General features: G+C 51.1%; 3 protein-coding genes across 6 annotated transcripts in view; 2 read left to right on the forward strand and 1 right to left on the reverse strand.

Annotated features, from left to right (window-relative positions):
• Nucleotides 1-3471, forward strand: part of SEMA4B (semaphorin 4B) — a 46842-nt gene extending 43371 nt beyond the window's left edge. For all 4 annotated transcript variants that reach the window (XM_053581884.1, XM_053581886.1, XM_053581885.1 and 1 more), the window contains exons 14-15: nucleotides 1976-2061; nucleotides 2277-3471. In XM_053581884.1, coding sequence (XP_053437859.1) covers nucleotides 1976-2061; nucleotides 2277-3016 — 826 coding nt within the window. In that variant the 3' untranslated portion in view covers nucleotides 3017-3471. The remainder of the gene's footprint in view (nucleotides 1-1975; nucleotides 2062-2276) is intronic.
• A 2551-nt stretch (nucleotides 3472-6022) lies between these two features.
• On the reverse strand, nucleotides 6023-9364 carry CIB1 (calcium and integrin binding 1). Its single transcript, XM_053581903.1, has 7 exons — nucleotides 9139-9364; nucleotides 8981-9015; nucleotides 7936-8044; nucleotides 6904-7054; nucleotides 6652-6770; nucleotides 6490-6578; nucleotides 6023-6276 (listed from the first exon to the last, which is right to left on the reverse strand). The coding sequence occupies exons 1-7, from the start codon at nucleotides 9187-9189 to the stop codon at nucleotides 6255-6257; spliced, it is 576 nt and encodes a 191-aa protein (XP_053437878.1). The 5' UTR covers nucleotides 9190-9364; the 3' UTR covers nucleotides 6023-6254.
• A 71-nt stretch (nucleotides 9365-9435) lies between these two features.
• Nucleotides 9436-14247, forward strand: GDPGP1 (GDP-D-glucose phosphorylase 1). Its single transcript, XM_053581901.1, has 2 exons — nucleotides 9436-9871; nucleotides 13072-14247. Exon 2 carries the CDS (start codon nucleotides 13081-13083, stop codon nucleotides 14236-14238), a length of 1158 nt encoding a protein of 385 aa, XP_053437876.1. The 5' UTR covers nucleotides 9436-9871; nucleotides 13072-13080; the 3' UTR covers nucleotides 14239-14247.
• The last annotated feature ends 210 nt before the right edge of the window (nucleotides 14248-14457 follow it).

Genomic DNA, 14457 nt, shown 5'->3' on the forward strand with positions numbered 1-14457 from the left:
TTATTTAGAAAACAGAGATGAGAACAAAAACTACCCCAATCCCACTACCTAATAGAATTACAGTGAGATTTTTGGTTTATTACCCTTCTTGATTTTTCTACATGTGTAAAATAAAAATCCATATATTTTAAATAAAATGGGCTATTTCCCATTTGTATCGTAGTATTCTTGTGACCCCTTGACCTCTACAGATACATCTGATGTTATTTATTTATTTTATTTATTTATTTTTTAAGACTGAGTCTCTCTATGTCACCCTTGGGAGAGTGTCGTGGTGTCAAAGCTCACACTAACCTCAAACTCCTGGGTTTAAGTGATTCTCTTGCCTCAGCCTCCCAAGCAGCTGGGACCACAGGCGCTCACCACAACACCCAGCTATTTTTTGTTGCAGTTGTCATTATTGTTTAGCTGGCCCAGGCCGGGTTTGAACCTGCCAGCTTTGGTGTAGGTGGCTGGTGTAACCACGCGCCGAGCCTTTTTTTTGTTTTGTTTTGTTTTGAGACAGAGTCTCATTATGTCATCCTCGGTAGAGTGCTGTGGCATCACAGCTCACAGCAACCTCAAACTCTTGGGCTCAAGCGATTCTCTTGCCTCAGCCTCCCAAGTAATTGGTACTATAGGTACCTGCCACAATGCCCAGGTTTTTTTTTTTTTTTTTTTTTTTTTTTGAGACAGTCTTAATTTTGTCGCCCTCAGTAGAGTGCAGTGGCATCACAGCTCACAGTAACCTCCAGCTCTTAGGCTTAGGCTATTCTTTTGCCTCAGCCTCCCAAGTAGCTGAGGCTACAGGTGCCCGCCACAACATCTGGCTATATTTTTGTTGTAGTTTGGCCGGGGCTGGGTTTGAACCCACCATCCTTGGTATATGGGCCTGGCACCCTACTAACTGAGCCACAGGCACCGCCCATGCCTGGGTATTTTTTGTTGTAGTTTTCATTGTTGTTTAGCAGGCCCTGGCCAGGTTCAAACCCTCTAGCCCCAGTGTATGTGGTGAGCTATGGGCACCCAGCCTGGTGTTAGTTTTGTATTTAAAAAAACAAGTGTGACTATAAATTTGTACACCTTGAGGAGCATAAAGAATGTTAACTGTCAAGATAGCTAGATGACAGGGACGGCACCTGTGGCTCAGCGAGTAGGGTGCTGGCCCCATATACCGAGGGTCACGGGTTCAAACCTGGCCGCCGCCAAACTGCAACAAGAAATAGCTGGACATTGTGGCTGGTGCCTGTAGTCCTGGCTACTGGGGAGGCTGAGGCAAGAGAATCACCTAAGCCCAAGAGCTGGAGGTTGCTATGAGCTGTGACGCCACAGCACTCTACTAAGGGCGACAAAATTAGACTGTCTCTAAAAAAAAAAAAAAAAAAAAAGATAGCTGGATGACAGGCTATGTGTGATTTCTGTAGTGTTTTTATCCTTTGTGCTTGATTTTCTGTTTCCTGAGTGCATTGAGTTAATATTGGTTTTTGGGGGGTGGTTTTGTTTCTTGAGGCAGAGTCTGTTGCCCGGCTGGAGTATTGTGGTGTCATAGCTTACAGCAACCTCCAACTCCTGGGCTCAAGTGATACTCTTACCTCAGCCTCCAGAGAGGCTGGGACTATAGGTGCCTGCCGCAATGCCAGGATAGTTTTTCAGCTTTTATAGAGATGGGTCTTACTTTTGCTCAGGTTGGTCTCAAACTCCTGGCCACAGCAATCCTCCCACCTAAGCCTCCTAAAGTACTCAGATTACAGGCATGAGCAACTGGTCTATAGTGACTTTTGTTTGAAGTGATGTGTACACAAGGGAGGTGCTGACTCAAACCCTGTGGGATGGGAAATCAGCACAGGAAGCCTCTTACGCCCAGCTTTGGGCTTTTGGGCCAGTTCCTGTGTCCTGGGTCCCTTATCCAGGCCCCATTCCCCATTCAACATTCAGGTTGAGGGAATAGAGGCTCAGAGGGCTTCCTGGTCTACCCCGAACTCTCTCTGGTCTTTAGGCCATGGATCCAGGACATCGAGGGAGCCAATGCCAAGAGCCTCTGCAACACCTCCCTGGTTAGGCCTCGGTCTTTTGTACCAACAGGTGAGGTGTCCCCACAAAGTGTGGAGGTAGGAGATAGGGGCCAAGTCCGCTTGGAAGGCTCCCCTTGGCATTGGTAGTATAAATGCCTTCTTATACTGCATCCCCGGAAGTCCTCAGTCACCCCCATAGTGTGGGAGTATACCCCTGGGGGGCGGGTAATCCTGGAGCTACCATGGATGTCAGCCCTCTCTACCCCATGCCTCTTCTGCTTACAGCCGAGAAGCTTTGTGAGCAAGTCCAGTTCCAGCCCAGCACAGTGAACACCTTGGCCTGCCCTCTCCTCTCCAACCTGGCAACGAGGCTCTGGCTGCACAATGGGGCCCCTGTCAATGCCTCGGCATCCTGCCGTGTGTTGCCTACTGGGGACCTGCTGCTGGTGGGCAGCCAGCAGGTGCTTGGGGAATTCCAGTGCTGGTCGCTAGAGGAGGGCTTCCAGCAGCTAGTGGCCAGGTATTGCCCAGAGGTGGTGGAAGACAGGGGTGAGCAAACAGGCCAGGGTGGCAGCGTGCCTGTCATCATCAATACATCTCGTGTGAGTGCGCCAGCCAGTGGCAAGGCCAGCTGGGGTGCAGACAAGTCCTACTGGAACGAGTTCCTAGTGATGTGTGCACTGTTTGGGCTCGCCGTGGTGCTTCTCTTTTTATTCTTCCTCTACCGGCACCGTGACAACATGAAAGTTTTCCTAAAGCAGGGTGAGTGTGCCAGCGTGCACCCCAAAACCCGTCCTGTGGTGCTGCCACCCGAGACCCGCCCCCTCAATGGTATAGGCCCCCCAAGCACCCCACTCGACCACCGGGGCTATCAGGCCCTTTCGGACAGCTCCCCAGGGCCCCGAGTCTTCACTGAATCAGAGAAGAGGCCACTCAGCATCCAGGACAGCTTCGTGGAGGTATCCCCAGTGTGCCCCCGGCCCCGGGTCCGCCTGGGCTCTGAGATCCGTGACTCTGTGGTGTGAGTGTTGACTTCTAGAGGAGGCTGCCTTGACTTTGGCTCAAATACTCAGAGGGGTCTGCTGGACCTGCGCTTTCCCCTTTGTGGAACACAGCGTGATGCCAGCTGGCCTGCTGCCTCTCCAGCCAAGTAGTGTGGCTCCTCCAGCCAGGCCATTGTGGCTCAAAGGTCCTGGCTGCAGCTGGGGCCTGATAGGGGACAGAACACTGGTCCTTATGTAAACTGAGCCCTTTGTTTAAAAACAATTCAAAATGTGAAACCAGAGCGAGAAGGAAGAGAGACAGCACAGAACTCCACATACACAGCTGCTCCAGTTCTTGGCCTCCCAACCTCATGACACCCAGGGGTGTTGGGGGCTTATGCAAGGTGGTGTTCAAGGCACTTGGAAACCCCTCACCAACTGGCCTCTTCCACCTTCTGTTTTATCCTGCTGTCCTGGGCCACCCTTTCCAGCTTCAGAGCCAAGGGCTGGCCCAGCTCAGTGGAACCAGCCTTGCTAGCCAGCTGAGGATATAGTTGTAGCCATCATGCCACCACCTCAGGGACCAGTCATGCTAGGCTGGCACAGCAGCCCTCACCAGACCCTTCCAGCCTGTATCAGGCTGTGGCCACATGAGCTAGAGGGCATTGTGAGCCAAGGGGAGAGTTGATGACAGCATATACACCTTTCCCTCAGGATTCAAGGAAGAGACTGCCACCTGCCTTCTTCCACCTCAGCATCAGAACCTGTGTCCATTCTCCCTACAGCCATCCGGGCCTCATCTTTGAACTCAAAGACATAGAGAACTCACTGTACCCTGTCTCCTTCCTAGTTCCCCTCACCCTTTGCCTCCACTCTAAGGGATAGTAACACTGCCCAGCACAGGGCCCCTGAAGTTGTTGGTTTTATATTTTTTAACAAGATGCACTTTACTTTTTTTTTTTTAATAAAATCTGAAAAATTACTGTTTAACCAGGGCCTGCCGTTAAACAGAACTGTTACTCTTTGAGGTTGGTCTAGTTCTCAGGGTTCTGAGCCCCCTCTTTGCAGGGGCAAGTAAGCCCACGTCAGCCCAACCTGGCTGATGGCGCCTTCCCATGATGGTTAGGAGAGAGGTTGAACCCAGTGATAGGCAGGTGCAGGTTGATTCATTCTGTTCACTCCTTCACTCTGCTTCCAAAGTTGAGTTCAGCAGGAGTGGGGACATGGATGGGATGGGGACTTTTGAAAAAAAATTTTTTTAAACTTTTAATTTTTTAGCCGGGCGTTGTGGCGGGCGCCTGTAGTCCCAGCTACTCGGGAGGCTGAGGCAAGAGAATCGCTTAAGCCCAGGAGTTGGAGGTTGCTGTGAGCTGTGTGAGGCCACGGCACTCTGCCGAGGGCCATAAAGTAAGACCCTGTCTCTACAAAAAAAAAAAAAAAAAACAACTTAATTTATCAGGCTCCACGCCTGTAGCACAGTGGTTATGGCACCAGCCACATACACCGAGGGTGGCCGGTTCAAACCTGGCCGAGGCCAGCTAAACAACTGCAACAAAAAAATAGCCAGGTGTTGTGGTAGGCGCCTATAGTCCCAACTACTTGGGAGGCTGAGGCAAAAGAATCACTTAAGCCAAGAGTTGGAGGTTGCTGTGAGCTGTGACACTACGGCACTCTACTGAGGGCAACATAATGAAACTATCTCAAAAAAAGAAAAAACTTAATTTTCAAATGATCATATGGTAAAATATTTCCTTCGGTGTACAGTTCTGCAATTTTTTTATTATTAAATCATAGTTGTGTACATTAATGCAATCATTTGGTACAATGTGCTGGTTTTATATACAATTTGAAGTATTTTCATTGAACTGGTTAACATAGCCTTCCTGGCATTTTCTTATTGTGTTCAAACCAGTTCTGCACATCTTAATACCTGTACTCCAAGTAGAGTGCTTGAGCTCATGAGTTTGAGACCAGCCTGAGTCAGAGCGAGACCTTGTCTCAAAAAAAAAAAAAAAATAACCTGGTGTTGTGGCATATGCTTGTAGTCCCAGCTACTTGGGAGACTGAGGTAAGAGAATCACAGCAGCCCAAGAGTTTGGGGTTGCTGTGAGCTGTGATGCCACAGTACTCTACCAATGGCGTCAAAATGACTGTCTCAAAAAAAAAAAAAAAAAGCCCACCACAGTCAGGATATAAGATAGTATAAGATAGTCCTATCCCTTATCCTGCTGCTATCTACTTGCACATGGGAGGAGTGGGGAGCAAAGTTTGGCATTCCACTGGCCACTTTGTGTGCGTGAGAGACATAGTCTCACTCTGTTGCCCTCAATGGAGTGTTGTGGTGTTACAACTCATAGCAACCTCAAACTCCTAGGCTCAAGCAATCCTCTTATCTCAGCCTCCCTAGTAGCTGGGACTATGGGCGTCCACCACAATACTTGGCTATTATGTTTTGTTTTGTTTTTTTGGCTGGGGTGGGTTTGAACCCGCCACCTCCCGCATATGGGGCATGTGCCCTACTCCTTTAGCCACAGGCACCGCCCCCTGGGGTCCTGCTGTTGCTCAAGCTGGTCTCAAACTCCTGAGCTGAGGTGATTCACCTGCCTTGGCTTCCTAGAGTACTGTGATTACAGGTGTGAGCCAGCACACCTGGCCGCTACTTGTTTATCTTTATGAGACAGAGTCTCACTCTGTTGTCCAGGCTAGAGTACTGTGGCATCAGCCTAGTGCACAGCAACCTCAAATTCAGGCCATCATCCTGCCTCAGCCTCCCTCCCAAGTAGCTGGGACCACAGGTACTCAGCACAACACCGGCTAGTTTTCTATTTTTAGTAGAAACAGGGTCTCACTGTTGCTCGGGCTAGTCTCAAACTCCTGAGCTCAAATAATCCACCTACCTTGGCTTCCCAGAGTGCTGGGATTACAGGCTTCAGCCATGCTCCTGGCCTGGCCCTTCTATAGATGACACCTTATTCACAGTATGATCAAAGGCTCCTAGCAGTCTAATCTTTCCTTATACTAATGTTTCTGGTGTCATACACAGGGTCAAAACTTCTAAATCTTTATTATTGATTAGTAGAAACAAACAGCTATGACAGTGGCTGACAGTGAGAAGAGAGAAGCCAACAAGGAGGGCCCTCCCTGCCTGAGGCAGGTCTGCGCAGTGCCAGCTCCAGGCTGGGCCAGCATGACCGGCTCTGGCAACACAGGCATGACCTTGGCCACAGCTCAGCAGTGGAAAGGTTCTTGGACAGGATGCTGGGACACATTGGTGCTGCTGTCACAGGACAATCTTAAAGGAGCTGAACAAAAAAAGAATGGGTTGGGGTTATACCCAAACTTACATCCCTGTCCCTTAGACCCTTTGGAATGGGCTGTGTCCCATATTTGTCAGTCCCCACTGGAAGGAAAACTACCCAAGATATGCGGAGGAAGCTAGGCTTTCTCCTACCCTGGTACTATTTCTGTAATAATGTCCCAGACCCCAAAGCAGAGGATGGGGACTCCTGTCATACCTGGCAAAGTCTGGTGAACGGGAGATGACATGTTGGAACTCAGAGAGATTGATGGTCCCATCCCTGTCGATGTCAGACTCTTCCAGGATCTGGGAAAGGGAGAGCTTCAGGCCAGAGCCCCACCCCTACCCCCATGTGGCCCCACCAGGCCTCTCTGCTCACATTGTCTATGAGCTGCTTCATCTCTGAGGCACTAAGCTGAGTGTCCTCACCCTCCCCAGTAAGGCAGTTCACAAGCCGGCTCAGGTCTTCTCTGTTCAGGGTTCCATCATCATCGAAGTCTAGAGCAGACACAGCCAAAAAATGTGGTTAGGAGGGGCAGCAAGTTCCTCCAATGGTGCCATTTCCCAATTAGACCCACCACAAAGACCCCATGGGAAGGGGTAGTGTTCCATTGGTCTTCCTGGTCCTTACCGAAGATGCGGAAGGCATAGTGGGACTTGATGTCGGGAGTTGCTGTGTCACTGAACACACTGAGGAGGTCTAGGAAGTCCTCAAAGCTCAGGCTATCTCTGGCTGGGGACGTGGAAAAGACCCTGCAGATCCGCTCCTTGAAGGGGTTGGCCTAGTAAGAGAACCTTCTGTGAACATAGGGATGGCTCAGGTCACACTCTCATCAAGCCCTACTGGAAACATGAGGGAGCACAGTGCCAGCACCAGAGCCCTCAGGCTTGTGGGGAGAATGACCAGTGCTCTGGGGCCAACATGGGGGCTCTGGGGGGCATAGGAGGGCAAACTGCTTCGGCTGGTAGGAGACAGGAAGACTTTCTGGGAGTCGGGTGATGTACAACCTAAGCAGGGGCAGAGAGTGAAAAGGAAGGCATCATAAACAAAGGGAACAAGATGGGCTGTTTATTTTAAAATACAAACATTTAACAATTGTCTTATAGGCCTGGGCCCTTCGCACAGCTCACAGCAGCCCTAGGGAGTGGCAGTCAGTTTCTCAAACTTTAATAAGCCTCTCGAGTTGCTGTGAGCTATGACGCCAAGCACCAATAGCTTGAGGCTCTGTCTTAATAAAAAATAATTCTGCTGGGTAATTTTGGTAAAGCTCTTTTCCTCAGGAAATTACAGCTAGATAGAAAATAGACCAGAATGCAGACCAGTGATCCCATGATTTTTTTTTTTTTGAGAGTCATTTTGTCGTCCTCGGTAGAGTACTGTGGTGTCACAGCTCACAGCAACCTCTAACTCCTGGGTTTAGGCGATTCTCTTGCCTCAGCCTCCCAAGTAGCTGGGACTACAGGCACTCGCCACAACACCCAGCAATTTTTTTTGTTGTTGTTACAGTTTGGCTGGAGCCAAGTTTGAACCCACCACCTTCAGTATATGGGGCCAGCACCCTACCCACTGAGCCACAGGTGCTACCCTGATCCCATGATTTTAAAGCCAGCAGCAGAGGGCCTGGAGGGAAGGTGTGTGGAGGGGGAGAGGGCTTGCTTGCACCTTGAGCTCTGGAAGGCTGAGGATCTGCTCGAAGGACACTTGTGCACGCAGTGACTCCTCCACGTTTCGGTGCTCCTGGGGAAGCAGCTCGCAAAAGCGTTTGTGGGCTCTGGCAGAGAGAGGGGAACTTTGCGCTTTCAAGCTGATGGTCTCCTGGGTGCACTGACCCCACTTCTTGTCTGCTACCAGTCAACAGTGAGCCAAAGCAAGATATGTTGCAAGCCAGTATAGGCTGGGAGGCCATAATTGCCAACTGATATTTACTGAGGGCCTGCTATGTGCTGGGCACTGATTCTAGAGATGGGGAGGGGAGATGAAGAAAGATTGTGGAAGGAGACAGAAGTTGGCCCTGAAGAACAGGGAGAAATGGGAAAAACCAAAAATCTGATTCTCACTTTCACCCCAACAATCTCAACTTCTCAAAGCAGCCACCCTGAACTCCTCCTCCGCCCCACCACCTTCCCTTTGAAATTATCTTTGCGAAAAGAAGCCCAGAATCTCATTCAAGTGCCCCAGCCTGCACAAAGATGGCCGTGGGGGTGGGGGTGGGTTCCAGCCCAAGTTCAAGTTCATTTACTCAGGCCAGTCACCAAACCCCTCTGCATCTGTTTCACTGTCGCACGCCTCCCTCCTGAGGGCTGAATTAGATAATGGGGCGACCCCTTAACACGAGCGTTAACGGTTACTGCATTGTTCAGATGCAGTTAGAAAAGAAGCCAGATGCCCCAAAGGCCTCTGTGTTTTACTGGTGGGCAAAGTCCAACAAGAGCCACAGCAGCCCTGCCGGACCGGACAGAAAGGGAAGCGCAGGGTCGCAGAGCGCCCGCCTTCCCCGACGCCTGCGGAAGGGGCCCCCTCTGTGCAAAGCGAAGTGGAGGGAGCGGCGTGGTCAGGAGGCGCAGCCCGGGCCCCGGCCTACAGTCCCGGCTCCCCACAGACCCGGGCGGCCTGCCCTCCCTCGGAGCAGGGCGGGCTCAGGCTGCCAGTGCACAGGACCGCGCCCCCAGCCGTCCGCAGAGGGTCTGGCGGGCTCCGCGGCACTCACAGCAGGATCTCCTGCTTGGTCAGGAACGTCAGGTCCTGGGAAGCGAAGCCAGAAGGGGGTCAGCGGCCCGCGTGAAGGCCGCCACCGCCTCGCCCGCCTCGGGAACCCACTCCCGCGCAGGCCCGCACGCGAGCCTCCGGGCCCAGCGTCCCGCGCACCTGATACTCGGCCAGCAGCTCCTTGGACAGACGGCTGCCCGAGCTCCCCATCGCCGCGTCGCGCGCACAGCTCAGCCAACTCGCCTCGGGACGCCGGCGAAGTTTCTCACTTCCGCCTTCGGGCCGCGTCACCACCCGGTCCCCGCGGCAACCGCCCCTGGGGCCACCGCCCCGCCCGTCCACCCTCAAAGCGCCCGGGCGCTCCCAGCGGGCGTTGCTGGCCAGGCCTGACTCCCCGGGTCCCCGGGTCCCCGGGTCGGAGGCAGGCCCCAGGCGGGGCCTGACGTGCCGGGGCGGAGCCAGGCCTCACGGCCCCGCCTGGAGTGGGCGGGGCATGCGTGCTGCGCATGCGCTAAGGGCGCTGTAGCCGCGTTTTCCCTCTGGTATCGCCTGCCAGCAAGTCGCGCGGCCGCTTCACCTGTAGTAGGTCGTGGCGGTGATAGTACTGGGCGAGGTCCCATGAGGGTCATATGGAAAGTCCCTAGAGGCAGGATTTCCGGGAAGCCTCGAGACTCTCTGAGTGACTGGGGGAGGTCAGCTGCCCCTTTGCCTAGCGAGGGCTTTTCTAGACGTTGTCACCGGCACTGGCCTCACGTTTTGCAGCCGCCACGGCACCTTTCTAGACTAAGAAGCCATGACTTTGCTGCTTCCTGAAGCTATTTACTGAAGATCCACTGGGTGTCGAGCACTGTGCATAGTTAGTTATCTTCGATTCTTGCAACATCCTCGGAAGGTAGGTTCCTGTTTTACAAAGGAAAATACCTAAGTCCAGCGGGTTTAGTGTCTTGTCTGGGCGCAGGCATTTAGAAAGTGGTCTGCCGAGCCCAAAGCCCTTTTGAACCCGCCACCTCCGGCATATGGGACCGGCGCCCTACCCGCTGAGCCACAGGCGCCGCCCCCAAAGCCCTTTTGAAAGCTCCCCAATGCTTTTCTCCATCATTGCAGGTGACCTGACATGCTGCCCTTTTACCCCACCCTGCGTGCTAGGGCTGACCTGTTTGCTCTTGTGCCCCCTTAACCTGTAGGACAGTCCTTGGTACGTAGTATGCTCTCAATAAATAGTATCCAATGCGTGGTGAATAAATGAACCTATACTTCTCCAAAAGGTGAGGATTCCAAGCTACTGAGAGTAGGAAGAAGTGGAGGTGGGGTTATTAATCCTGCCAATTCATTCCACTTGTTGATCTTTGTAAAGTCTGAGCATGTCAGTCTGTTTAAACCCATTAAATGGTTAAAAACCCAAATCCTGGCCCTCTGTCACTGGACTTTCTCCCTCTGTCTGCCCTCTCTTGTTGGCCCTATATGTTTCAGCCAGTATGGGCTCTCAGTTCCAGGCAGCTGTCTGTGTTCTAGGCTCTTGGTGTGTTCTTGGGTGAAGAATATCCAGACCCACCAAAACCAAGGCAAGTGTGAAACAAAGTTTATTGAGAAAGAGAAAGATAAGTTCACAGAGCAAGATGTAGGTTTACAGAGCAAGATATGTTCACCATAGACAACATATGGGCCTCCTTTGTTACATCAAAAAGGCCTTGGCCATGGAGTGGGATTCTGTTTTATATTGTCTGGATTGAGCCTCTTTGTGGTTCAGAGCTCACCTTGGAACCACAGAGTCTTACTGTGCATGTGGACCTCACATGAGCCTCCCTGAATGCCCATGGTGGGGGGCTATGAGCCGCAATGCAGATTTAAGCTAATGACATGACAGCCCTAGGTTGTTCTAGGTCACCTTCCAGGCCCTACTATGGGCTAGAGAGTCCCCTAAACCTTTTGCAGTTGGCACACTAAGTTCTGATTGGTAGATTGGTAGGGCTATCCCTCCTCCCCAGGTGTGGGCAGTCTCTCTCCAACAGGATTAAGGTAAAGCAGTACCAAGATGGGAGCTGGACCACCTTTTGTCCTTTTCCCCTAGAAGAACAGGAATCCTAGGTATCTACCCAAACAACTCTTCTTTTTAATTTTTTAGACAGAGTCTTACTCTGTCGCCCTCGGTAGAGTGCCATGGCATCATCATAGCTCACAGCAACCTCAAACTCTTGGGCTCAAGTGATCCTCTGGCTTCACCTGCAGTGGGACTACAGGTGCCTGTCACAGCACCTGGCTATTTTTTAGGAGTAAGAGCAAGGAGTAGGAGTTCGAGACCAGCTGTTGTTTAGGCTGGTCTCGAACCCCTCAGCTCAAGCAATCTACCCACCTCAGTCTCCCAGAATACTGGGATTATGGGCATGAGCCACCAGGCCTGGCATCTAAACACCTCTTCTGTTTTATCCTCAGCAAAGGCTTTCCTGACTCCGTGGCCTCGATTAGGAATCCCCTTTATACTCAAGTACCCAGTACTTCTCCTTGATAGCATGTACTGGTAGAATTCACTGTATTAACATGTGCATTCCACTGCTGTAGAAATACTTCATTCCACAAAGTAGAGGCCACAGAGTTATGGGACACAGAACAGTGGAGGTAACAGGAGTGTAGGTGCTTCCCATCCTGATTACTTTTCTCTGGATGGTAGGTTTTTTTGTTTTTTGTTTTTTTGAGACAGAGTCTCACTGTGTCACCCTGGGTAGAGTCCCGGGGCATCACGGCTCACAACAACCTCAAGCTCTTGGGCTTAAGCAATTCTCTTGCCTCAGCCTCCCAAGTCGCTGGGACTACAGTCACCTGCCACAATGCCCGGCTATTTTTAGAGATGAGGTCTCTCTCTGGCTCAGGCTGATTTCAAACCTGTGAGCTTAGGCAATTCACTTGCCTTGGCCTCCCAGAGTGCTAGGATTACAGGCATGAGCCACTGCACCTGGCAGTAGGCTCTTTATGTCAAAGAAAGGGTTGGTCTTCTGTTAGCAAAAAGGTAGCCAAGAAAGCAAGCTGTCACTGGTGCAAGATTGAGGAGAGGAAGTGCAGGTCAGCCCCGGTGAACACTGGGCTGCATGATAGTCAGGAGTATCTCGCAATGCAGATGTGGTAATTAACTCTATACCTAGTGCAAGCTAGATCTCCCAGCCCCTCATGGGGGTCCCAACCCTTCTTCACAAATTAAACTTAGCTCGACTTGATATGTCATTTTTATTTTTTAAATTTTTTTTGAGATAGAGTCTCACTTTGTCACCCTCAGTAGAGTGCAGTGGCATCATAGCTTACAGCAACCTCAAACAAGCTTGACCTTGAGGTCAAGCAATCCTCTTGCCTCAGCCTCCCAAGTGTCTGGGACTACAGGCACCCACCACAATGCCCAGCTATTTTTTGGTTGCAGTTGTTGTTGTTTGGCAGGCCCAGGCTGTATTCGAACCTGCCAGCTCTGGTGTATGTGACTGGCGCCCTAGCTGCTGAGCTATAGGTGCTGAGCCTACATTTGTTTTCTGTTTTATTTTATGAAGTTTCTGGACCAGCAGAGCTGAGAAAACCCAGGAAAGAAAGAAAAAGAAAGGAAAGAAAGTTCCCTCAACCAGTATTTATAACTTTCATAAAAAATTTTTTGAGATAAAAAAAAATTTTTTTGAGATATATATATTTTTTTAAGTTTTTTTGAGACAGTGTCAAGCTGTTGCCCTGGGTAGAGTGCCTTGGTGTCATAGCTCACAGCAACCTCCAACTCTTGGGCTCAAGCGATCCTCTTGCCTCAGTTTTTTGGGGATTTTTGTTTGTTTTTTTCCATAGGGATGGGGTCTTGCTTTTGCTCAGAGTGGTTTCAAACTCGTAAGCTTGAGCAATCCACCTGCCTCGGCCTTCCAGAGTGCTAGGATTATAGGCGTGAGCCACCACACACAGCCTTGATATGTATTTTTAATTCAGCAAAAACATGGTCATCTGCAAATGATAGAATTCTGTGATTAATAAATATTTTACCAAAGGCATCCATACAAAAGTCAGGGTTATTTGAAAATAGAACTCTTTGTAAGCAGGTAACTGGCAAGTATTTTTCATCTCTTATCATTATTTCAGGTCAGGTACATGGCTCTTCCATGTGATCCAAATGACACTTCCTATTTGCTGCCTCCTGACAGCAAGGACTGGGAACGGCAAAGCGTTCCTGACTTTGTCTATGGGCAGAACGACCTCGTAGTGGAAGGGGTTCAATGGCCAAGGAAAGCACCCTGTGACCTGGACACTCTGCCCCTGTCTCGCTTTGACTCTGCACTCTGCTCTTCCTGGAGGCAGCGGATGGAGCTGGGGCTGTTCCGCTATTGCCTAGGGGAGCTGCAGACCCAAACCCTCCCCGGAGCCGTGGGTTTTGTTGCTCAGCTGAATGTGGAGCGTGGTATACAGAGGCGGCGGCCCCAGCACATCAAGAGCGTGAGGCAGGCATTTGACCCTGAGCAGTTTAACTTCAACAAGATCCAGCCAGGAGAAATTCTCTTCCGTTTGCACCCGGAGCCTGATCTCCCCAGTGAGCTCCAGCAAGAGGACATCCTCGTGGTGATCAATGTCAGCCCCCTGGAGTGGGGACATGTGCTGCTGGTGCCTGAGCCTTCCCGTGGGCTTCCACAGCGCCTGCTGCCAGGCGCGCTGCGGGCTGGGGTGGAGGCTGTGCTGCTGAGCCTGCACCCAGGTTTCCGCGTTGGCTTCAACAGCCTGGGTGGCTTAGCCTCTGTGAACCACCTCCACCTGCACGGCTATTACCTAGGCCACAGACTGCCTGTGGAGGGGGCTCCAAGTGAGCCCCTGGACTCTGGGGGCCATTTGCATCTCATCCGGGCCCTCCCAGCTCCTGGCTTCCTCTTTTACATTAGTGGGCCAGGGCCTGACTTGGAAGCCTTCATAAACAGGATATGTTGGGCCACTGACTACCTGACTGATCATGAGATTGCACATAACTTGTTTGTGACCCGGGGAGCCCCTCCTGGAAATACATTGCCTTCCTCAGTCCTCACAGGGGTCCGGGTAATTCTTTGGGCCCGGAAGTCCAGCTTTGGAATAAAGGAAGGTGAGGCTTTCAATGTTGCCCTCTGTGAGCTGGCAGGACACCTCCCAGTCAAAACATCCCAGGACTTCAGCAGCCTGACAGAGGTGGCTGCTGTGGCCCTCATTCAGGACTCGCTGCTACCCCCTGCCCAGGCAGAAGAGATACAGGCAGCACTGGTGGCCCTGATGTCCCTGGAAAAGCAGTAATCCCTGCATATACTTATTTTCTAACTGATGAATCCCTTTTCAGAGAACTGTTAATCATGGGTCTGTGAGCATTTATTTTCATCACTGCCTTCTCACTTATCTCCACCTTAGGGGAAGGATAAAGAACAGATAAATGGTCTTTTTAAAGGGGAGAGAGCTTGGAATAAATCTAATGAATGACACTTCATGAATGTATCTGCTGCTTCCCACCTTTATTCT

The sequence above is a fragment of the Nycticebus coucang genome, chromosome 2, assembly GCF_027406575.1.
Source record: "Nycticebus coucang isolate mNycCou1 chromosome 2, mNycCou1.pri, whole genome shotgun sequence".
Taxonomy (NCBI): Eukaryota; Metazoa; Chordata; class Mammalia; order Primates; family Lorisidae; genus Nycticebus; species Nycticebus coucang.